Source organism: Homalodisca vitripennis, chromosome 2 (genome assembly GCF_021130785.1).
Source record: "Homalodisca vitripennis isolate AUS2020 chromosome 2, UT_GWSS_2.1, whole genome shotgun sequence".
Taxonomy (NCBI): Eukaryota; Metazoa; Arthropoda; class Insecta; order Hemiptera; family Cicadellidae; genus Homalodisca; species Homalodisca vitripennis.
The window spans coordinates 208,751,910-208,775,618 of NC_060208.1; the positions used below are offsets into that span (position 1 = coordinate 208,751,910).

The following is a 23,709-nucleotide window of genomic DNA, read 5'->3' on the forward strand; positions in this document are numbered from 1 at the left end:
TATTGTCTTTTGTATCCTATATATCATCTACATTAGTCTGCATATCATTTGATTATTAGTATTAATAGAGGGTGAATTTTGAGTTTAGCTCCAGTTTAGCTTCTTTTATTGTAACGTCTGGTATCTGATGCTATCTCACACTTGACTCCTGTAATCTGGAGTCATGTTCGTCTGAAAAGATCCAAAGAAAGTCGGCAACGAAGAAGCTCAAAACGAAATATTTACATCGTTTTGACATCAGAGACAACTATAAATAGGTGAAGTGGTAGTCTCATTGTCCTTTCTGAGTTTCTGAGAAAACTCGGTTGCTCCATCATGCTTAGAGATCGTGTCTATCACATTGTCGTGCCCTCAATTGTGTACCTGATGAGACTACCATTTCAACTATATATATATATATATATATATATATGTGTGTGTGTCTCTGTTGTCAAAACGATGTAACATAATATATATCTAACATAAGTTTAATTCCATTCCTAAACTGCACAGAATGCCATATATCATTATGTACTATATCACCATTACTATGCATTATATCATTAATTGCTATTGTCTTCGGTTTAAGGATTCCTCCACACTGGCCTAAAATAGTTCAATTGTTACTCAAATCGGCAGAGCAATTTAATAAATTATCATAAAATGTTGGAGGGAAATTCAAATAAAAACTGTTTCACTCTACGACTTCAGGGTCCAAAAACACTGTTTAGAAAAAACTTAAATCTGAAATGCATCAGGAGATTGGAATAGCTTTGAGTGACTATCAATTATTTCAGGAGCGTTTGAAATGTCATAGAAAAATCATACTTGAATATAGTGTGTTCTGTTTTCAACCAAAAATTGTGTGCAAAGCCGCCGGCAACTGCTAATATTGTATAAGTTCCTCCATAGCAGAAATCATTTTACTGATCCAGCTTGATGTGTTGCAGCTGAAAGGTATGACCATGGGGTTGGCTCGCAGTGAAGGACTCAAGTTACTGCAGATGCTCAACGTCAGCGACAAGAAGACTGTTCTCGCTGAGAAGCTTTCCGGTGGAATGAAGAGGAAACTGTCTCTAGCAATAGCTTTAATTGGAAGCCCTCAGGTGAAAAATTCATAAAATTAATCATTGGCTCCATTTGTTTTGGAAATATCCACTAACTATATCATCGATTTAAAATTATAAGCAGAAATCAGATAATATACATAATCTTTTTCATTTTACAAACAATTTAAATTGTATTTCTATTTTCATAATATTAAATTTATCATAGGTTGCTAAACTAAAATTCTCAAATATCGTGACTATAGAGAATTTTCTTAAATTTACGGAAATGTAATTGTCTAGTTGCAATACTTATTACACTGTTCTTGTCCAGGTTCTTATATTGGATGAGCCAACTTCGGGAATGGACCCTGAATCAAGAAGAGAAATGTGGGACCTTCTATTGGTAAATACCCTGTTTACGATAACATGTCTTTTTCTTTTACGGAAGAAGCTTTTTTTGCTAATGGATTATCTCAGGTCAAAGACGACAAGATTTTTCTTGTAGTAATGGTTCTCGTCCAGTAGTAATACATTGGCAAATCTTGACCAGTATCACACTTTCATAATTAAAAATTATCATTAATTTCTGTTTTAAAACAAATAAATTATTGTAATTTTTACGTTTACCGTAAAAAACTCAAATTTTTACTTATAGTTAATACATATTTTAGGCAAGAAATATATTTTGGCAAATTTGTAAAAAAAGGCTTACAACGTGCTCCAGAGTTGCAATTTTCGAACAACTGTTATAACACCAGATCGAGCTTTAAAAAACCCTTGAACAGAAGAGATTAGCATGAATACAAGTTTCAAATTATGTTAAAAAACTGAAACTAACATGAGTAATCGGTACAGTAAGCTTTATTTTAATAGGATTTTGTCATTATTTTCTATAAGGTACCTGTAAATATTGGACATACATAAAATGTTAAATTTTCTCTTGTACATAACAATGGATATTGAATTAATAAATTAAAATGGGTATTTTGGAAGTATTGTGAACAAAAGTGCAATTTTTAAATAAATAGGCAAGTAACATTTTAAGGAGATTACTGATAAGCAAAGCATACAAATTATTTTATTCTCTGCGTAATTACTGAGGTTTATTATAATCTGGACCTTGGAGATATTAGGGACTGTCACACTCGGCAGGACGACATACTGGAGGTGCCCAGGGTCAGGCTGGAGATGGGGAGGAATGGATTTAGATACTTTGGCCCCCAGATATACAAGTGTCCCTCACAGTCTAAAGGATTATGGATATTCCTCGTTTAAAAACAATCTCAGACTGGCTTTGGAGGAGGAGTGTTTCACCCCTAAATACCTGTTTAATGTAATGTATTATCGGTTTGATTAGTTTAATTTTGTATTTCTCGGATGATGATAGATAGATCTGTATGTGCGTTGATTGAAAATGTATGACTTGAGTTATTTTGAAAAACAACAATGTAATGTTGAAAATCGCTTCAAATAAAGACGTTGTTATTATTATTATTATTAATTCAGTATTATTTTTTTATTAGTTATAATCTACATTGATTTGATCTTATATAAATGTGGATACAATTTCTTTTTTATATCTGTTAGAGCTAATTTCTAAAAGGCTGTAGTAGAATATATTTAATCAAGGAACCTTGTGTTACAGAGTTTGAGACAGAACCGAACAATTCTGATCACAACCCACTTCATGGAAGAAGCTGATGTGCTAGGAGACCGAATAGCTATCATGGACCATGGCAAAGTCAAGTGCTACGGAACAACCTTGTTTCTGAAGAGAGTCTACGGTATGTCATAGTTTTGTTACACTAATATTATAGTTAAAACTTAGTAAATGTTATGTTACCTTTTATTTAAACTATTTTGCTCTTTGAATTGGCTAAAAAATTTGTTTTCAATTCCAGAATTTCTCCTATTTTTATTGATTATTTTAATCTCTAAAAATAATTTACTTTCAAAATAAAGTGAAAAGATATGAGATGGTGCGGACACTACAGAGAATCGATTCAATCAAATATTAATAATTGTAATATGCAAATCCTATTTTTTCCCAGTCATCTTAATTCTGTGGACCTGGGTATTGATTTCACTGTTCAGTAAATGTGATTCTTGTATCCACCAGATATTCTTTGGGGACTTTAAAAACTGTCTACATTTTCCTGTAAGTGTGTATGTGATGTAAAGAGATAATGTCAGACTGAAGGCCATTCAGCAGTGTCTGGTAATTTGTACAGTAATATTCATGTAACTATAATCCGCAATAACCTCACAGAATTACCAGGAATAATGTCATAAAACCGAACCAAATAGATTATTTAGTTGATCAACTATTATTTCTCAAGATATAAAAATGTATAATCCATCAATAAAATCTGAAGACACTACTGAACTACTCCTTTATTACGAAGCCTGCTATGTTTACCATTTAATAAGCCTGTGTTGCCAATGCGAGTCATATTGACAACCATTAATTTAAAAAGTTGTATTTAATACTCAACACAAATTATTTAAGCCAATAATATCATGTAAGCCAATTTTAATATTTTTGCTTAATATTGTGAAATTGGTTTAAAAATTACCTATTTTGATGATTATGCCTAGAATCAATTAAGTTTTTCTCACATAATCCAGTTCTCAGAGATGCTCCAGCTGCTTCACATACTTTAACCCATTGCGGATCGTATTGTTTTGGGCGCGAATTAATTCACGGTCAGCGGCCGCACGAACAGCAATGGTGCGCCACATCGTATCGCTCGCTATTGTATACTAGAAAATTCAGCTGCGAAGGTATTCGTTCAGATGGAACATGGGCCTGCTGGGGTATCCGTGATGTAGGAACGATAACACGCGAGCAAGGTTACGGCGTGGCAGGGATGATGTCTGAATCATAGTCTAAATAAAGCGACTCGGGCGAATCGATTGCAACATCCGGGCCATTGTCTAGACTAAACCCACCAACATGTACGTCTGCGTCATTTAGTTGTGTCATTAACCTCAAAAGTATTATAATAACAACTGAGGAAAACACCCAATCAGAAGCGCTAAAAAGCAGAGAGTAAACTCATATGAATGATTTTTCAACTTCGACATACAACTGCGATCTGTAGGATATTTATAAAACTTTTGAAAATTCTAAACGTAGAACGTTGTTAAACACTCTTAGTAGACAAGTGAAGACGATCGCCCGATCTATCAGATATTAACAGAACTATTTGGAGGGAAATTTAAAAGCAGACCGCTTTTGCGACCTGAGCTCGTCAACGGCTCGTTAGGCCCGGCCGCTGCGTGACGAGCCCAGCTCATCGGTGATCCGCAATGGGTTAATTTATTCGTTTTTAGGGGTAAGACAGTTTAAAGAAATGTGAATCTGTTACTAAATTTGTTGTTTTAATCCTGTGTATTTTTGTTTCAAGTAATGTATGATTACTTGAACCATAATTAGTTTTTTCCAGTGGTTTGTATTTTGTTAACTAATTTTTCTCAATATTTTAAAATTCCGTTCAATAAGTAGTAGTGGCATGTGGTCTCTTCAGGTACCGGCTACCTGTTGACTGTCATGAAGGAGGTTAGCAGCTCAGTGGATTCTATAACACACCTGATCAGGGGTAGTGTGGCAGGAGCAGAACTCAAAACCACACATCCTACCCAGGTCACCTACAAGGTACCACAGGAGCAAGCTCCGAACCTCCCGGACATGTTTGCAGCCATTGAGGGCAACAAGGAGCAACTTGGCATATCTGGAGTTGGGATCTCTTGTACTACCATGGAAGAGGTGTTTCTTCGGTAAGTAACCTACTTCTTGGTAAGTTTTTTTTTATATATATAGAGGTGCGAAAAAAAATCTTCAAAAGACACCGCCATCTTTAATCTCTGCCGCCCATCTTACTGGCAGATAACAATGGGTTACAGGCCTATATCAATCAGTAGCCTACATCCTTAGTAGCCTATATCATCAGTAGCCTACATACTCTTTACCAAAAGTATCAGGGATACATTTTCAGGACAAGTCAGTATAATTTAGGTAGAAATGCCTACAAAGGAAATTCAATTCTGAATATGAAAAATGTACGTAAAAGAATGTTCAGGCCTCAACAATTTTCACAATGTCATATTTTCTAATCATAAATTTGTCTTTAACTGCTGGAATACATACACTGTACACATTATTAAATTATGTAGGATATGAAATCAATTAAATGGTATAGTTATTTAAATGTCTAACATTATATAACTATTTTTAGACATATACCACCTATATGTTTAATGAAATATATTCATGATTGTTTACTTTAATTGTGATAAAAAAATAATAACAACCATTAAGTATATATTGAGACCAAAACAAGAATTTTGTTCTGTAATTTTTTGAACAAACTTGTAACTGCCATTTTCAAAAGGGTAATCATTCTTTATTGTGTTACAGAGTGGGGGAATTGGCCAGAGAAGAAAAGTATGAATTTGATAAAACTAGTTCTCACTCCAAAGATCAACAACATATGATCCGCAACACAAGTAACGAAGGTACAGTTGGTAATCATTAAATTATGCTACAAATTTATATTAGTATTGATTAATAATTATGTTCCTCAAAAACGTTTAATCATAGAAATTTATTTGAAAAATATTTATGTGTTTAAATTTACTAATCTTTAGAGACTTGATAAATAAGTTTGTATAAATCAAATTGGTATTATTTTGAAACAATAAAAAATCATAATGAAGTCTATTACATTATTGTACGTGACTGAGAGATCCCGTGCTCTTGTTGCCTTACGGTTTTGCCAACCATTTGACAGATACAGTTAGTGTATTTTAAGTCAATTCAAACACTTTTAAATCAAAGGTTTTAGTAAATTATTTTTATAAATTATTATCTTGCTTAAATTATTCTAGCTTATAATTCAGAGTCATTTTTCCTTGAAAATATTTTTAATATAAAATGTAATATTTTATCATTCAGAATACCTTTTTTAACATCCATGAAAGATTATTATTGTAATTTTTACTATGTTGTGTTTGTATGTCAGAAAATTGTTTTTTTTATATATTTATAATAAATTCAGTAATACTATATAAAAGCTATAAGTTAAAAAAAATCATTGTACAATATTGATCCTGCGCATCCGCGCATATATATGACATCACTGCTAGTATGCGCCATATATTCGTGGACTGCAGCTTATCGCCAGTATACTGATCGCTAAAACATGTTGTCGTACTCTGTGTATAAAAAAGCGTAGATAGATTAACAAATTGGAATTTTTTGTCAATAATATGTTTTTATAAGTTTGTATTTCCTTGATTTTTCCAGAGAAAATTTACTTGATTTTTTTACAATTATTAAAATGCCATGTATTAAAATTGCTTGGGCTACTGAATACTACACATATATTATAGTAAAGTAATATTGTTATAAAAAAGGTTTCTTCAATATTTGCGTGTATTCCCCAGGTTAATAAGTGAAATATGCCCTAAAATATTGCTCTGTAAATGTGTTGGTTTTTTTACATTACTTTTTCTGATTTTTTACTTCGAAATTCACTAAAAATCACTCCTTAGCAGTATACACCCTCTCTTGTAATCGTCCTAATGTTATATTTCTTAGAGTATTCGACAGTAAATGCAATAAAAGTTTTGTAGACCATCTGTAACTCTCTGGGGTCGAGTTGTAAATTCCAAACACCCCAATATACTGCAAACATGGCCCTTCATTATTTTAGTTTTGAATTATCTACTTAAAACATTATGCAAGTAAATATTAGCTTTTTACTAACTTTTAAACTTACTGCTGTATTTTGATCGGTGTTTGTGACCATATTTTGGCTCTCACATTATTTATAAATTAAACTAACTTTTAATAGGCTGTTGATTTGATCAATTAGGATATGGAAAATTATATTTTTGTTTGGAAAAGTCAGGGAGTTTCTTCAAGTCACTTTGCTAGACACCCAGTCGTTGACCTTCAGCCGATTATAAGCCCGAACCACATTTTCCCACCTTTGTGTGAGAATATGCTCACCTGGTTCTGCCGATTTTGGGTGCAACATCTATTTATTGAATATGGTTTTCTGTAGCAAGGCCTGATTATCTTAAGATTTTAATAAATGTCTTAGCAAGAGTTCAACATAGTGTGAACCGGAAAACTTAGACAGTAAGTTCTGATACTTGTCTTCTCTGATAACTATGCAGTTAGAGTAGTCTCAAGTAAACAAACATTTTAAAATCACACAATTTGCAAGGTGAATACTAAATTGATATTAATCCTTCGCATGCCGCTAATAAATACATTGATTTCCCTGTAACGCCAAGACATCTATAAAATATATTTTTCATTAAGTTCAAGGCTAATTTTTTTATTATAAATATACTATAAGAGGTAAATGCAAAAAATTTAAACATGGAATTTTAGTTAAAATTATCATATATTTATTGATAAAAATCTAAAAATAACAATTTACTATATTGTGAATTTGATCTAAGTTCAAATTCTTGGTACAAACTAATAAATTATATAAACTACTAGGTATTAGATCATTTCCTTATCTAAGGTTTCACAGATAATGTCTAACATCTTATCTTATCATCTGGGCATATCAGGGATATATTTGGTTATGGCTCTGTAGGACACACAAAATAGATGAGCAGGTGGGAAGCTAGACAAAGGGCACCCCCTCCCCCTGCTGAGGAGTGAAGGTCGTCCATAAATACTTCCTTATCAATGATAGGCACAGCATGCACCTGCCATTTTGAAGGTCTTTTTTGAACTAAAAATCTCTCCAAGAGACACAATGTGTAATATCGTATATACTTGTGTTTGGCGTTTCGGTCAAAGTCTACCATTCTGATATATCCGTCTACGGTGTGGTAAGGGTTAAAACACTTGAATTTTCAACAACGTTCATATTTTTACATCAAATATAAGTTTAAAAATGTCATCACAGTTTCAAAAAAGGTTTTAAAAAGTGTTTCTTCCTTTTCAACATGGTATTTATGTGGGCCAGTAACTGTCTTGTTGAGTGCTACAAAAAGGACTCTCCAGCTCTAATTAAATAACTTGTTTCCCCCATAGCATAGTAAATGTATGTTTTATACCTCTACATTGCTCTGAGGTGTAGGAGATCATTTTTCCAACATGCAATAAAATTAATTGTATAATGTTGTTCCAGCCTTGACGTACAAGAAGCGAAAAGGCCTGCCTCTGTTCATTCAGCAGTTCAAGAGTTTGATCCTTAAGCGCAGTCTGTTCAATTTCCGCAGACCCATAACTTCAATTATATACGTAAGTTTATAGACCAGCCATTATGTGTGGACTGTTCTGTTCGTTCTTGTCAGAGCTTGCTTTTGGTTTGCATGTAAATGAGGGAACCAGTAAATGTAATGTAGGGAAGGGTTGTTTCAGTGTGTGTTGAGTTTAGCTCCAGTTTACCTTTCTCCAGGATTCCAGAAGCAAGTCTGTGACAGCGTCAGATTCAAAATGCTGCACTAAGAGGAATGTGAACTAAAGCTAAACTCAGTATTCACACACTAAATATAAAATGGTGTAAGTTTAACTACATCAAATATACCAGCCGATAGAACAATATTAAAATTAAAACAAGTAGGTAATATTAATGTTTAACAATTTATAATTTTCTAATACTAATTATAAAATTAATATTAGAAAATGTGCGATCATGTACTACTGGTATTAAATTATTCTCAATTGCTCCAAGAATCTTCAATTTATATTTGGTTTATTGTAATATATATGTGGTATTATATTTGTTTTTTTAAATATCCCACAAAAATTTAATTAGCACTATAAATCAGGTTTTATACTTGGTAATTTTTCCTTACATTAAATCAAGATAATTTTTTTAGCTGATTATAGCTCCAGCTTATGCACAGGCCGTTTGCCCATGTTATGTAGTATGAAATCAGTATTTTGGTTTAGTTGTTTTATAATTAAATTATACTTACTCATAACTATGAGATATGATTTTAATTTTACATTTGATTCTATAATAATTTTGTAATATCCAGTAATTATTATATATTTTTCTTTTGGTAATATAATTTCTTAAATCGTTCATTCATATTAATATCAAAATATTTTCCCAAGCACTGCTATTGTGTTTAACTAAACATGATCTAGCGGCAAAACATACTATTTTAGCTTTTTTACTAACAATTCCAAATGAACACTAAAGGTGAATGAATGAGTTTAATAATTCTAGATGCACATTGATATTTTCTACTTTGTTTTACCATTTTCTTTGGGGAGTACCAACGAAGAGATACACTATTCTATTTCTGCCTCACATTGTGATGTTGACAGTTTGTGCTCCCTGCTGTTCTCATGTGGTTTATGATGAAGAACAACCTGATGAATGTGGTGCAAGGGTCCCAAGATCCTCCATTGACCATGCATCTGTCCCTGTACGGCCACACTTCAGCCTACGTCTCCGGCCCTGAGAATCTGCAGTTCACCTACAGCCAACTGGTCATCCAGCAGGACAGCAGTAACATGTCTGTCAAAGGAAATATAGTCGAAGGTGAGGAGATTTTTAATTTGTTTTAGTAATGAACCATTACTTGTAAGAATATTAAAGTCTAAACAATAGGATGCCAAAAAAGTGTGCATGAAAAATATCACAAACCTAATTTGGGGGTAGAGGACGGGTTTAACTTCATTTTTGAGTGGACATAACCTATATGCTTAGTACTCGTGTTCTTTTTGTATTAAACAACTATTCCACTCCTACCCCTTAATGCCATTGGGATCCCAGAGTGAATATGGTGGTATTAACTACAGGAAAACCTGAGTTATCAGAAAAAACTTGTGAAAACCATTAACGTTGCCTCGAATCGAGAAGCTACAGAAAGAATGAATAATTTGGGAATGCAGCAACCCTAATGTTATATTGACAGCACTCAAAATATTTTCTGCGGGGTCTATTTCCCAGAAGTTCTTTGTATTAACATATTTCTGTATTAGCGGAAATTTTGGTTATACGCAACGTGTTCAGCCTCTACAATTTCCGATATTCGAGGTTTTGCTGTATTAGTATGTGTATCCTTTGTTCAATTGGTTACATCTTGGTCCACTCATGAAATATGTTCATGTTCAGTTCCTAGCTTTACTATCGAGTTTTTGCAGGTTTATATAATAGAAACTAACCCAAATCTGTTGTATTGACAGCACTGCTGAATATCGGAGTGGAGAATGTGGCGCGCTACAAAACCCACGTCATAGTTGCTGCAAACTTTGAAGAGACGAACAAGACAGCAACAGCCCTGTACAACGGACTTGCGTACCACTCTGCTCCCATCTCTGTCAACATGCTGACTAATGCTCTACTGCGCAGCAACTCTCGCACCAGCGACAACAGCATCACCATCACTAATCAACCTCTGGACTTAGAGAACTTTGCGGTAATAATATTTTCTTTTACTGATAGGATGTCTCAAATGGCCTCAATTATTATTTATTATAAAACTCAAGACGTGAACAAGGCCCAAAATAACGAAAGGTTATTGTTATACTATTTTGTTACAATAACATGTGAATCCAATCACCAAACTAACTATTTCAGTGAAGGTTAAAGTATTTAATGAGTAAAAGGTTTTTGTGTGTTAAAGATTAGTCGGTTCCCTAGTGGAATTCTTTTAAGAATTCTTCAGAGGCTCTGGCGTTGTTTCCCAACAGATTCCCAAGTTGTTTGGTTGGAAAAACTGAAAAATTAAATTTTCTTTGTTCAAAGATAAGATGTCTTTTACCGCGTTGGAGTTTATACACTTGAATATTCTGGTTACTTTTGAAGTTTAATATTTGATTTGAAGGATGCACAGAACTATCATAATATTAGCATAGTGGGTTTTTTTTTTTAATTCTACCCTGGAATTTTGTTGTTAGTTTCACCGTCTGTTCAATTGTGTAATCAGAATTAACTTGTTAGCCATCAAGTTGGTGCATTTATGCTGTAATTATTTTTACTGTGCTTAATTTTGAAAAAAAAAGAAAACTTCCAATATAAATAGTTGCCTCTGTTAAACTGATTGATCATTTGACTGATTGTACAGGTTATAAACTCGTTTTTCAATTGTATTTTTTTGTTCTCTTAGGACAAGAAGCTTATAAGTTGCACTTAGTCCTATAAGAACCTTAGCACTGCTTCCGGAGTGACAGGGTATTCAGGATGGGTTAGGGGGTAGGGGCCGCCTCCTTTCGAGATCCATGAGAAAGAATTAGGGAACTAATCTCAAAGTCATGTCTCCCTGGAAGAAGGGGAGGCCAGCTCTGGACGAGCCTCTCTAGTCAAAGCAGGCAGGGGGTGGCACACCCTTGTTGAGGCTAGCAAGAACTTCTGATAGGGAACTAACCCCACCAACTCCAACAGTCATCTCCCGCAGTAGACTAGACCTATCGAATTGCCCTTGCACCCCAGAATCTTGACATTTGCGGTTAGTGATGTGCCGCTCCTGGACATCCATAAGATTGCCCAGATTTAAGTGACACATAGGTTTTTGCTGTGCCCAGTGGTAGGTTCAACTGGAAGGTATAAATTAGCCAGAAGTGATCCCTGCTGGGTGTTATCAGTAGTTTACAATTATATCAATTTCAACTTGTACAGGGTGCCTGCAGTCAGCTGAATGAAGTAACGTTGTGGATCACGGCACTGGTGTGGCTGGCTCTGTTGCCGATCGGAGTCAGGACCATTCTAACAGACATTATCTCGTACCCGCACAACGAGCGCACTAGTAACGCCAAGCAACTCCAACTGATGACGGGGGTGGCGCCCACCACCTACTGGCTGGCCTGCTTCGTCTGGGACTACTACATCTACCTGATGGCCTGTGTTCTGCTCCTACTACTCATCCCTGTCCTGGATACTTCCAACATCTTCTACGAGGCCAAAGATTATGGTAAGTTGTGTTCAGTTATGTGCCGATCTCATTTGTATTGATTCAGTTATAGATTGTTACGTAGTGTCTGATTCGGAGGCACTTATTTGTGAAGTACCTGAAGAATGTTTGTCTATGGGGTGTGCCTATTAAATAACGAAGATAAGTATGTGTGGATCAAGGGACAAAAATGGAAATCATACGTTATAATTGAATTTTTTACCCATAGAATTTAGTAACTAAAATGTAATGTTAGTTTTTAAATCGGCAGACTCTGATTAGACAATATTTTTAATATATATAATTACTGCAATGTTTCTAAACATAATAATTTAAAAATATATTTCCTTAATTTAATAAGTAAGCTAACCATAGCTAAATAGTGTATAAATACTAGAAATAATTATAATTGTATTTAATATTCATTTGCAGGCTAAAATTAATTACTTAATCAGATTATTATTTATTATAATTTTACTTTTAATATTGTATTAACTTATTAAGATTTCTATGACCAGAATTTTTATTCGTAAAAATAATCTTTATTATTAAGTATTTATATTTATCAACAAACTTATAATAATATAGTAATGCATGATCATTGTATAGTAAACTCAAGACATAGTATAGTATAGTATACTACACTACTATAGTATACTATACTAGTATAGTAGTGTATTGTATAGTAGTAAGACATTCTTTACTTTTTTTTTTACTTTTTAAACTATTTCACTGTGGCGACTTTATTTAAATTTGAGACAAAAATTAAGTTTTTTATCAATATGTGTAAAGAATTTTTAAAACTATTTTTTAAATATTTAATTGAAGGATAATAATAATAAATCTTATGAATATGTCATTTTTAGTAGTAATTATTAGAGGCATACTGAAAAAAATTACATAACCAAAGTTTAATGAAAATGATTTTAAAATATGGCTTTGTCTTAGATATTAACCTTTTCAGTGCCTTAACATTTTTCTAGGTGATATAGAAAAAGGTGCCAAGGTGTATGCTCTGTGCTTTATTAAGAAAAGTCAGGTTAAAATTTACTTTCTTACAGCCACCCACGTTGAATGCATAACTTTGTTAATTTTAGACTAAACACTTGATTGGGTTTTATCTCTTTAATTTAAATATACTTTAAACCAATTAGGAACTTATTTTATTGTGAATGCATTAAAATAGTTATATTTTAGTAGGAAAATTTTACTTACATTGATTTATTAAAAAAATGATTCTCCAAAAAAGTGTACAGTTTAAAAAATTCCTCATATATTAGATGGTGTTATAGTAGTTTTCACCTACAGCTATTATGGTACTTAATTTCAAAAAATTCGTCGCTGAACTGTCTTGAAAAATTAACTTTTTAGACTCAATATATAGTGGAGTTATAAACATCTACTTGTAATATTTTATGATATGGTTGTAACTCATAAACAAACAATATATACACATATTTTATACAAATATAATCTAAGTTATGCAAAAAAATAAACACTTAAGCCATCAAAAACTACAATATTGCAAACATTATGTTTTATTTTGATTTTTGGTGATTTATTTTATAGACTTCTAGCTAAACGGATGCATGCTCTTCTTACACAACTTACTGAGGTGCATAAAAACAGATGAAAAATGAGCTCTTCTTGCTCATTTTTCAGACGTCCTTAAAAAACAAATATTGGCACAGAAAGGGTTAACACACACTTCTGATAAAACTTGTATTAAATGAGACTTTACTAAATTGAATATAAACTACGCATTATTTTGCATTAAATATCTAAAAAATAAATTCATTTAATCAAAAATGTATTAACATTTTTTAATGCATTTTTAGAACTGTTATTTACTACCTTCTTTTGTTGTCAAACCCCAGGATAGGGTTAAGCATGCGCAAAAGGTGTCATATTGGCAGTGAACACACAAGTGATAGTTGACAACAGAACAAGTGAAGCCAACATACAAAAATAAAATGATTTTCTGATCTGCAGGTGTTCTTCTGCTGATTCTGGCTCTGCATGGTGTGAGTGGCATCAGCAACACGTACTTGTACAGCTTCCTCGGCAAATCCAGCAACACTGCCGCCAGCATTTACATGATGATCACAATTGTCACTGGTACGCCTTCATAGTCATAAACGAATAATGATTTTAAAATTACAAATTTTTGTAATGATTCAAAAGAATGTCTAAATTGTTTAAACGATTGTACATATTTTTCCATACACTGTTAAGTAAAAAGTATTATTTAAAAATCTCTGATAGGGATATGGATTTTACAGTTTCATACCTGAAATCATTCATTAACCTTCCAACATCAATCAGCAATTTACATGATTGGTTGCAGTGTATTTGATCGGTTATATTCTGGGTAGAACTCGTTCAATTTTAAAGTACTTCCATTGGTGATATTTCCTACTACGTTGACTTTTTTTTAAATCTTATTTTAGTTTAACCTTAAAAATATATAATTAACTTTTATAACGTAAACACTACTATTTATTTAAAACATGTCAAAATAATTAAATTTAACATAATGAGACTGACCAAGTTATATTATAGATACAAATACTGATTTATATCAGTTATGTGTAGAAAATACTTTTTCAAACTTTCATAATAGATTTACTAAAACATTTGGATTTGTGTAGGTCTGATGGCACCCTTAGTGATGTACTTGCTGGTGACCATAACGTACACAGTCTCCGATCTTGTCTCTCCCTCCTTGGTCAAACTCATCAAATACGTTCTGATGCTGGATCCACAGTTTGCGTTTGGCAGTGCCATCTTGAACTTTACGTACTTGCTGGCTGTGCGAAGTGGCTGCCGCCAATGTGACAACGATGAATTCAAAAAGAACATGTGTAAAGGTAGGTGAACCATTTCGTCTAGATAACGTATGCCCTTTAATTTTTACTATATATCAATAGAATTCTCCATTTCCTCACGGACTAGCCATATTTCACCTTATACGCTGACAGATATATTATATCGTATACAAGGTTATTATCAGAATCTGAACTATAGCTTTCAAAAGTTTCTAGCCTGCTGACTCGCAACTTGTTGGCGGATGCTGAAAGGAACTCAACCAGTTTAAACGCCACCAGGGCCGTGTTGGACGCACTTAAGTCCTGTAAACAGCACGAGAAGCTTGCCTTGTATAAATACAGGAAGTGTCAGGCCGGTGAGATTCTCTCTGCTATCTGTGTGGCTTTTTTATTTGTTGAGTTCTTGTCAGTGCGGTTTTTATTAATCAAAACTGGTTTGCTTTGAAGCAGATTTGCTTTCATCCAATATGTAAAAACACGGCTGAGGCTTGCTTTCGTTTGTGATTTGTGTGGGTTTGGAGTTTTCTTGATTCTTATGACGAAGTACATCCGGAAAGTAAGTTTCATTTGAATTTCTCGCCGGTGCGATTGCACTTTCTCACTCATGCGCAGTACCACCATGACATAGACACTATTTACTGTTGGTTATTCTAATGGTTTTGTGCTGCTTATTGGCAAATAAAAATAAATTTCAGATCTTGTTGACAGGATGTGATGATTACTTCAGTGTTTGGGAAATGGGTGAAGGAGTTATGTGATGAGTGTAAAAATGTAAATAATTACAAGTGTGGAGGTGCGTTTTTGGTTAATTATGAGCAGCTAGTGTGGTTGTTTTAAAAAAATCCAGAGGTTCACAATGATTTACGTTTTCTCTGTAATATTTTCCCAAATTTTCAAACCAATCCATGAAATTTTTCATAAAATATTGGGATCCCGAAATCTTTCCACTTGAGGTTTTGAAATATTAACACTGTAGTTGGGATATTGTTGGTACCAGTTTGGTGTATAAGAACAAGGTTTGGGGAACATATGACACCATTCATTCAAAATGGTATAGAACCAAAGAAAAATGTCAAGTAAATCTTTTTTCAAGATCTAATAGAAGAATCATGTGCTTGGCATTCCATTGGTAGATCTCTTACTACAGGTATCTTGGAAATCTCAGGTCTATTTTGTTAGCACACGTCAAACCTTGCAAAGCTTATATACGAAACCAAACCATCACGCAGTAATCGTTATTAATGAAGTTTTACTTTCCGCGGAAGTATAACTTTCCTTTTTACAAGAATGGAGTTCGGATAAAGTTTCTGACTTATCTACTAATGCCTCTGGCCATCAGTGTGGAATACAGCAGCTCCTTGAGATAGTGCCTGATATGTAACAGAACAGAGAGTCTGGTCACAAACGTCTGAGAAAGCAATCAAATATTAAAATGTTATACGCACTTATAGAAAAGTTTGAGTGGTTTGGTGTGGTGGGTTATCAAAAAAGATCCGAAATCTTTGTTGTACAATGTAGAATAACATTAGTGTGTTACCTTACGTCTGATCCGTACCAGCGTCATAGTCTTGATCCATTTGTGTGTGGGGGAGGGGGGGACTTTCCCTCACACTCACTCTTCAGACAGTCTGGATTTTGCTCTTTTTAACTATTTTCTCATTTGCACCTAATGAAAACAAAGGAATCAATGAATATGTCACAAGTTCGTTGTAATCTCAGGGGATACCTCTTCATGAGAAATGAAAACAAGGCTTACGTTACACTATGAAAAGTGATAATAAATTAGTGTTAACGATGTTGAGAAATATTTTATTTTATAAGGTATCATTGGCAGTAAATATTTAGTTGTATTATTTTTCTTTCACCAGTAAAATCGGAACTTGCTTTTTAAATGTATCTTGCATTTATCTTAAGTATTTACAAATTAGTTGAATGTTGAGATTATTTCAAATATTCTTGCTAACAAATAACATGTTACGGACAATAACAAATAACATGTTAAATAAATTGTTATGTTAGGACTAAGGGTAACAAGTGGTTGTATACCCTCAGTGCAATAACAGAATGGCTTTCAAGAGTTTTGCTCAATATATTAAAATTAATGGATGCAGCATTTTTATTCCTGGTATTCCGGAGTGTGTTTTATACTGCTAAGCTTTACTGATTGAACATTTTTAAAGATTTCTATAAGATCAAAGAGATGCAGGTTTATTATGATCTAAATGTTACAAATAGTAAAAAGAGGTTTACAATGTTCAAGTAGCTGTGAGTTAGTAATTATTCTTATAGACTTTTTTGAGCAATAAGAATTTTATTAATCTTGCTTGCACTGCCCCACACTACAAGTCCATATCTTATAATGGATGTGAAAAAAGGGCAAAATAAGCCGTTCTCACATAATTTGTATTAACACAGAATGTAAGCCATCTGAGAATATAAATTACTTTAAACAACTTAGTTGAAAGATAATGAAAAAGGGTAATCCAATTTAAATTTCTGTCAATGAAGATTCCCAAGAATTAAGTGTGATTAGATAGATTGTTTTGAGAGTTTACAGATTTTTGTAAACTGAACTGAAGGATATTTTGAGTTATATATATATATATATATATATATATATATATATATGTGTATGTATATATATATATATATATATATATATATATATATATATTTATTGTTTTTAAACCAGCTTGAAGCTTCTAATAAAGTATTTTGTGTTGTGTTAGAATTTTCAGTTCCCCAATGCTATTAAAAGTATTAAATAACTGGGGATGATATGGTAAAAGCTTTCAGAAACAATTTTAAAAGACTTTTTGTTGTATGGAAGTATCTATTATAACTGGAGCCTAAAGTCATATTGAGTGGTGTAAAAAAAGTCTATTGAACCACAAGCATAGGAAGATCAGTGAAAGATTGTCAGGTTGATCAGCTATTTAGTGTTTTTAATAAATTTTAATATATTTTTTTTTAATATTCCCTTTGAAAAAGACAGAAGAATGGTGTATTTCTTGTGTGGCTAAAATATAAAACTAAAGATGCGTTGTTAGTTTTAAAGACTAAAAAGAGATAGTGTGATAAGTTTAAGAGTTATTTCAAATGCTTGTGATATAAGTTTTTATATATGTTGTTGTTTTAGTGCCCTTAGTTTTTATTTCATTGGTTTCTTTTTTAAATTTCCATTAAATATGGTCAACATGAACGAAACCATCTGAGTAAACAATTTTTAAATACAAAATCACTACTCAGGACTCCTTTTTGTGCTTTTAAATTAATTTATCAGCAATATTAAAAAAATTTTGATCCCCTTTTAAGCCCCTTTTATTCTGCCCGTCCTCATGGGCCACTGGCCTGTGCGAGGATATTATCAAACAGTTTAAGGGGGAGAGTCGATACAGTACAAGGTCGATGGTACTGATAAAAGTGCAACGGTCACAGACCGGATTCGAATCTACACTATCTCTAACTCAGACTCAAAGTCCAACGTCTTACACCACTTGGTCTTCGCCACTCCTGATGCAATAAAAGATGTAATAAAAGCAAAAAATTTTGTATATCTCTGAAAGCCATGTATGTAGGAAATTTAGTAACACATTAATAGAGTCGACTAAAAAAAAAAAAAAACCAAAGAAGCCACAAATTACTAGGAAGTTGACTAATAACCTGAGTTGTTTCAGACACATCCTACCTGGAGTTTTCGTCTAAGGAGAACACAAACGGACTGATGGAGTATTTGCTGTTCCTGGGTTTCGACTGGATCCTCTACCTAGGGCTGATCCTGCTGATAGAGTACGGCTACATGGGACGGGCCTTCCATTGGCTCAAGGTGCAGTGGGTGGGCAAGGACTTTGACCGGCTTCTGACGGAGGACTCCGACGTGCGAGATGAGAGGGACCGAGTGGACGCGTCACGCGACCCCAGGAGTACAGGTGAGCGAACTCTTGTGTGTGCACTCAGTGGGAGCGATTGGTGTGATGTCCTGTTCCTTTCGTGCTGTAGAAGTAGAAAGTGAAAGATAGATATGGATTAAGTCCGAAAGACAAATAATTTTCTCAATGGTTTTAGGTTGCTTAAACATGAATAAGCTAACTATGTGACTCAGTAGACTCATGCTAAGTCTACTTGAAATTTCTTATTGTTTACGAGTGAAAAAGGATTTCAGAAAAAAAGTACGTCACCAGTAGCGTAGATGTATATTTTGTCCTTGGTCAAGTCTGTTTTTGAGGCTTATTAGAATCTTGTATTTTTGTAGTCTTCTTATGTTGTGCATTTCCATTCATCAAATTAGAAAAGATATATTTATACATTAAATGAGAAAGATTAAATGCAGGAAGATGATGAAAGAGGACTTCCTGGTACGACTAAGAAAAAAAATATTTACAATAATACCTTATTTGAAAAATTTCAAAACATATTAAGTATTAATTATTATACTAAAATCTTTAGGTCTTATCCTTAAATAATTTTGTAACTCGAAGTCAAGAAGTTACTTTTTGTGAGAGCTGCTCATTGCCAATATATGGTTCATCAACATTTTTTTCTTTCAGCCAGCTTTGAATCAAATATTCTGTTATCACCTCTTCTCGTTTCAGGTATTTTTCTGTATAGTTCAATCCATTCCTACATACATATTAATGTAAATTGCTTTAGCTGAGGCAAGATGCTACAGTTCTACAAGCGTGTTTAGTTTTGCAGGCGTTATTGCAGCATGGATTACTCTTAAAAAGATCATTTGATCAAATAATATATTTTTAGAAAACAGATATATATATATATATATAAAGGATATGATTGGTTTAGGAAGAATTATAAACAGATATATTTATTACACATCTAATTTATTTTATTATGGAATAATTAATGGGTGAATGGGATCTTTACTTTTCATCAAAGTAAGCATGGTTGTTGTTGACTATCGTACAAGCTTCAAGAAACTTCACAAAAATGTGTGTCATATAAAGAAAAAAATTCAAGGAAATAAAGAAACAAGAGCTTACAAATTTAATATAGTGTATGTGCGGAGAAAATTGAACAGTGATTTAAACCAGAAAATTGTATCTAGACTGTTAAAAAAAATATTTTTTTTGACATTTCAACAAAACTAAAAAATGTTAAATAAGCAAAGAAGTGATATTTAACAGGGTGGCCAACCGACCCGAAGAAAAAACCGGGAATCTTTAAGTAGGAAACCGGAAAAAAAAATCTCTTAAAACAATTTTTCCAAATTTTTAAGAACTTGTGTGAAATCCAAAAAATAATTTGACATCCACTCCCCTCCTTAAATCAAGTCACTTATTATATTTCAACACATCGTATTTTACGCAAAATGGTCCGTGAAACTGTGAATTAAGATCGGTGTAGTGTCCGCAATAGCTCACAGCTGAACAACAGTTGGCTCCTACTGGTGTATGCGGATGTTTTAACTATGGTTAGTTCTACCGCTGTGTTTCGTGTCATAGCACCCTAAACACGTAAACAGTCCATTGGACAATTAAAATCAGCCGAACCGATCCATCTTGGGTCTTGGCAATTATACGAGCAGAGCTATTTATCGTGCTACAGCAAAAAAGATTGAGCTGAATGGCTGGAAGCAAGCAGGAGAAAAATGTAATGTCTGGAATACCATGGTACCCAATGGTACAGCCATGCATGCTTATGTATGTCATGCGTTCTTCGTATGTGCATACAAACATAAACGTATATTGAGGAGCCTTACGTCATATACGGTCACTGTTGTTTCGTAGTCCATGACTTATAGTCTAACAAAGTCGTTTTGACTTGAAACCCATAGACCTCTCTTATATTTATTTACTTTGTAGTTGTTGTTGTCGTGATGGGGATCAACCGAACGGAGTAGATAAAAGGAACTGTAGAATAGGAACCCAATCTATTCTTATACCATCTTAAATGTGCAAACCCCAAAATATTTAAGAGCCATCTAATTGATAAACATTAAAAATCTGTGAGCTTGTATTCTGTATAATAAACCTTCACATTTCCACTCGATGTTAAATACTGTATTACAGGTTTGTTTCATTTCATTTGAAAATGGGACTTAATTGAATTGAAATCCTTAAACAACTTGGAAAAAACTGGGGAATCCTGAAGTGGCCACCTTATTTAAGGTGTTTCTTATAGTTATTTCTCAAACATAAAAAATCATAAAATTTACACATTTTTAATCCAATTATTTTGTTAGTTTTTGTTTAATTATTTTACACCTAAATATTTTTATTACTCGTTCAATTTTTGAGTGTTTCATATACTTCCTCTAATAGTACAGTAACAAAGTTCAAGTTTTATAAAAATTGGTTTATGTGCCAATACTTACATCTTTTTTTGTTAGGAACCATTTTTTACAGGATATTTTCGTTTTTTTTTATATCTTTTTGAACAATGTCCCAAATGAAGGTGCGTATTTGTTTCTATTTTATATTATTAATATAAAACCATAAAATTAAACCAAATTTTGGAGTTTTGATTTTATTTTTATTTCAAAAATTTAACTTTTTCAATTGTTTACAAGGGCACTGATTCTGTGTTCCACCCCTGATCTACTTTGATTGATTATGTGAAATTCAAAAGTATGAAACCTTACTTTTCAAAACATAGTAGTTCTCTCCAGTCTTGATGCATGTGCCACAAATAACATTATCTAAAGCTGTTTTGAATTAAGTCTGAACATGTTGTTTTTAAGTGGCTTTCGCCTCCTCTTGTATCTAGCAAGTGCTTCCAGTCACTGCAGTCTTGGTCTGCGTGAGCAGTGTGGCTTTTCAGAAGTTTAGAAATCCGGATTTTTGACTGGACAGTCATCACAAAAAGAGAGGATCTGTAATGGATGCGTTGTCCTAGATAGATCAGCACATAAAATTGTGTCTGTGCAATTGGCGTCTATTTAAATTTAGTAATGCATGTGATATGGTCCCTTTTTGGCAAATTAATCAACAAGGAACTCATCTGTGTCCAAAAACCTTAGGCCTTAAAACAGACGTTGTCACATGGAATTTCTTCATTTTTGAAAATGGAGGTAGCACTTTTTCTTTCTGTTCCGTGATCTGGACTTTGGTTTCAGAATCATAAGGGTTGGGATGTGACCTGGTTATCGTCCACCAGTCTGCATAAGCCACTCTAAAAGGACATAACTTGTTATGTTTCGTCGTAAAACCTATCAACACTTCAGGAACATTTCGTAGAATGGGAGATTAAACAACAATGTATAGTTTTATCGTAGTGCCTATCAATTTCTAATACACTCTGAATTTACATCTTAATTTTTAAAAAAAACACTATCGATCGTTTACAGAAATTAAAAAAAAATATTCATTCTTCACGCCTCCTGTATTGAAATAAATAATAGAACGCTAATTATCAGTAAAAATATTTGCGACTTTAGGTGGACTATGGACATGACTTGGCGATCCCAACATTAAAACTTTGTGTGTGCCTCTTTTTTTTTTTGTCTTCATTCGCCCTACTTGATATCCCAGTTTGCAAAAATATATCGCCATATTCAGTTATAAAACTAATTATATTTTGGTTTCGGTTGAGTCACGGTTGCGGTTATAGACTTCATGATTGGGGTATTGGCACTCAGTACTTGCCTAAAAAGCATTTTCGTTTTACAGAAACCAATTTTGCGTGTTGTGGTTCGCATATCTTAACAGTAAGTTCATGTAGAAAGGTATTTAAAGAGCACAGCATTTTGACCTTCCCATCTTTGTATTATTTACGAGATCATCATCTTAGCCAGGTTTAATTCATGTGAGCAAATGTAGTAGATGGGAGCCGCTATGCATGACCATAACTTGCAATCCTGAGTAGACCTGCAACAAACCCAAACATCGGCTTGGCTCTGGCCGAGGATGGACTGCCCTCAAAAAAAACTCAGGGGCTAGGTTTATTGGAAAGCTCCCACGTCATTCAAAAAATATTTAACAGAAAAAACAATTTTTTAAAGCCAACTAAAAAGAATACCTATTAGAGGGTTGTTTTTTTTTTCCATTTTTATTCTGTTTGGGAGATTCTAGGCATAATTATTTACATGTCTTTATGATATTGTTAATAAAGGCATATTGTCTATTGTCTAAACGTCTGCTGTATTGTTTTTTATTTTTTAAATTGTAGGTTTAGTTTTTTATTCTTCTTGGGGGACTTATCATACAAATATTGGTACTTTTTATTGTCTATTAAGTTTACAAGAAGGTGCTCTTAAAAACGTACTTGTACCGTAATGTAATTGTAACGTTTGTAATAAACTCGTCCACAACAATAAAAACGATTGAAATGGATATGGACAAAAACACGTTCTTGCCAGAACCAGTACAAACTTGTTAATCTTTTGTAGGCCAATCTCTTACTTCTAATATAGTTTAAGAGTGGAGCAAAGTGGTCAGTCCTTTATACGCTCTGGTTTCCGTTGGCTGTTTTCGTTTCTCACCAAAACTAAATTGGTGCTTGATTCTACATTAAATGTTTATGTTCATATAGAGATAAAAAATGGAACTCCATTATCAGGCAAAAACCTGATCAAGATGTTGGGGGTCTGGGAATGAAGCCGAGGAAAGTAATAAAAAACCTGACAGAAGGTAAACTATGTGTGTGGTGTCTATTCTAGGTTACTCAGGGGTGTGCTGACTCGGTTTGGGGTTTTCTTGTAACATTCTCGGAATGGCTGACTTTCCTGTTAGCCACTGTCACTGGAGACATTCTACAAAACTGCATTTCCATGAGTTTAATTTGAGGGTTGCCATGTAAACAATTTCAATCAAAAAAGTTTTGAAAAAGGTTCTGTAGTCGTCGTACCTTTTAAAAATATTAAGGCTTTTCTTTGAAATTTTTCTTATTTCTAAAAGAAAAGGGTTGATGGCTTTGAAAAACCTTATGTATCAAAAATTTAAACTTGTTCAGTTAGAAGAAGTTACAAGTTGAATAAAATAAATTGTTGACGTTCTGATAAAATTGGAATCACATCA

At 33.3% G+C, this 23,709-nt stretch overlaps 1 protein-coding gene across 5 annotated transcripts in view; it reads left to right on the forward strand.

The window, feature by feature from the left end:
• Positions 1–23,709, forward strand: part of LOC124355349 (phospholipid-transporting ATPase ABCA1-like) — a 101,282-nt gene that overhangs the window by 51,684 nt on the left and 25,889 nt on the right. For 4 of the 5 annotated variants that reach the window (XM_046806459.1, XM_046806458.1, XM_046806457.1 and 1 more), the window contains 12 exons: positions 930–1,085; positions 1,360–1,431; positions 2,674–2,812; positions 4,559–4,808; positions 5,449–5,546; positions 8,192–8,304; positions 9,343–9,559; positions 10,207–10,439; positions 11,639–11,930; positions 13,902–14,027; positions 14,561–14,779; positions 18,415–18,666. In XM_046806459.1, coding sequence (XP_046662415.1) covers positions 930–1,085; positions 1,360–1,431; positions 2,674–2,812; positions 4,559–4,808; positions 5,449–5,546; positions 8,192–8,304; positions 9,343–9,559; positions 10,207–10,439; positions 11,639–11,930; positions 13,902–14,027; positions 14,561–14,779; positions 18,415–18,666 — 2,167 coding nt within the window. Of the gene's footprint in view, positions 1–929; positions 1,086–1,359; positions 1,432–2,673; positions 2,813–4,558; positions 4,809–5,448; positions 5,547–8,191; positions 8,305–9,342; positions 9,560–10,206; positions 10,440–11,638; positions 11,931–13,901; positions 14,028–14,560; positions 14,780–14,946; positions 15,198–18,414; positions 18,667–23,709 lie in introns of those variants that run through there. The other variant, XM_046806461.1, reaches the window with a different exon arrangement.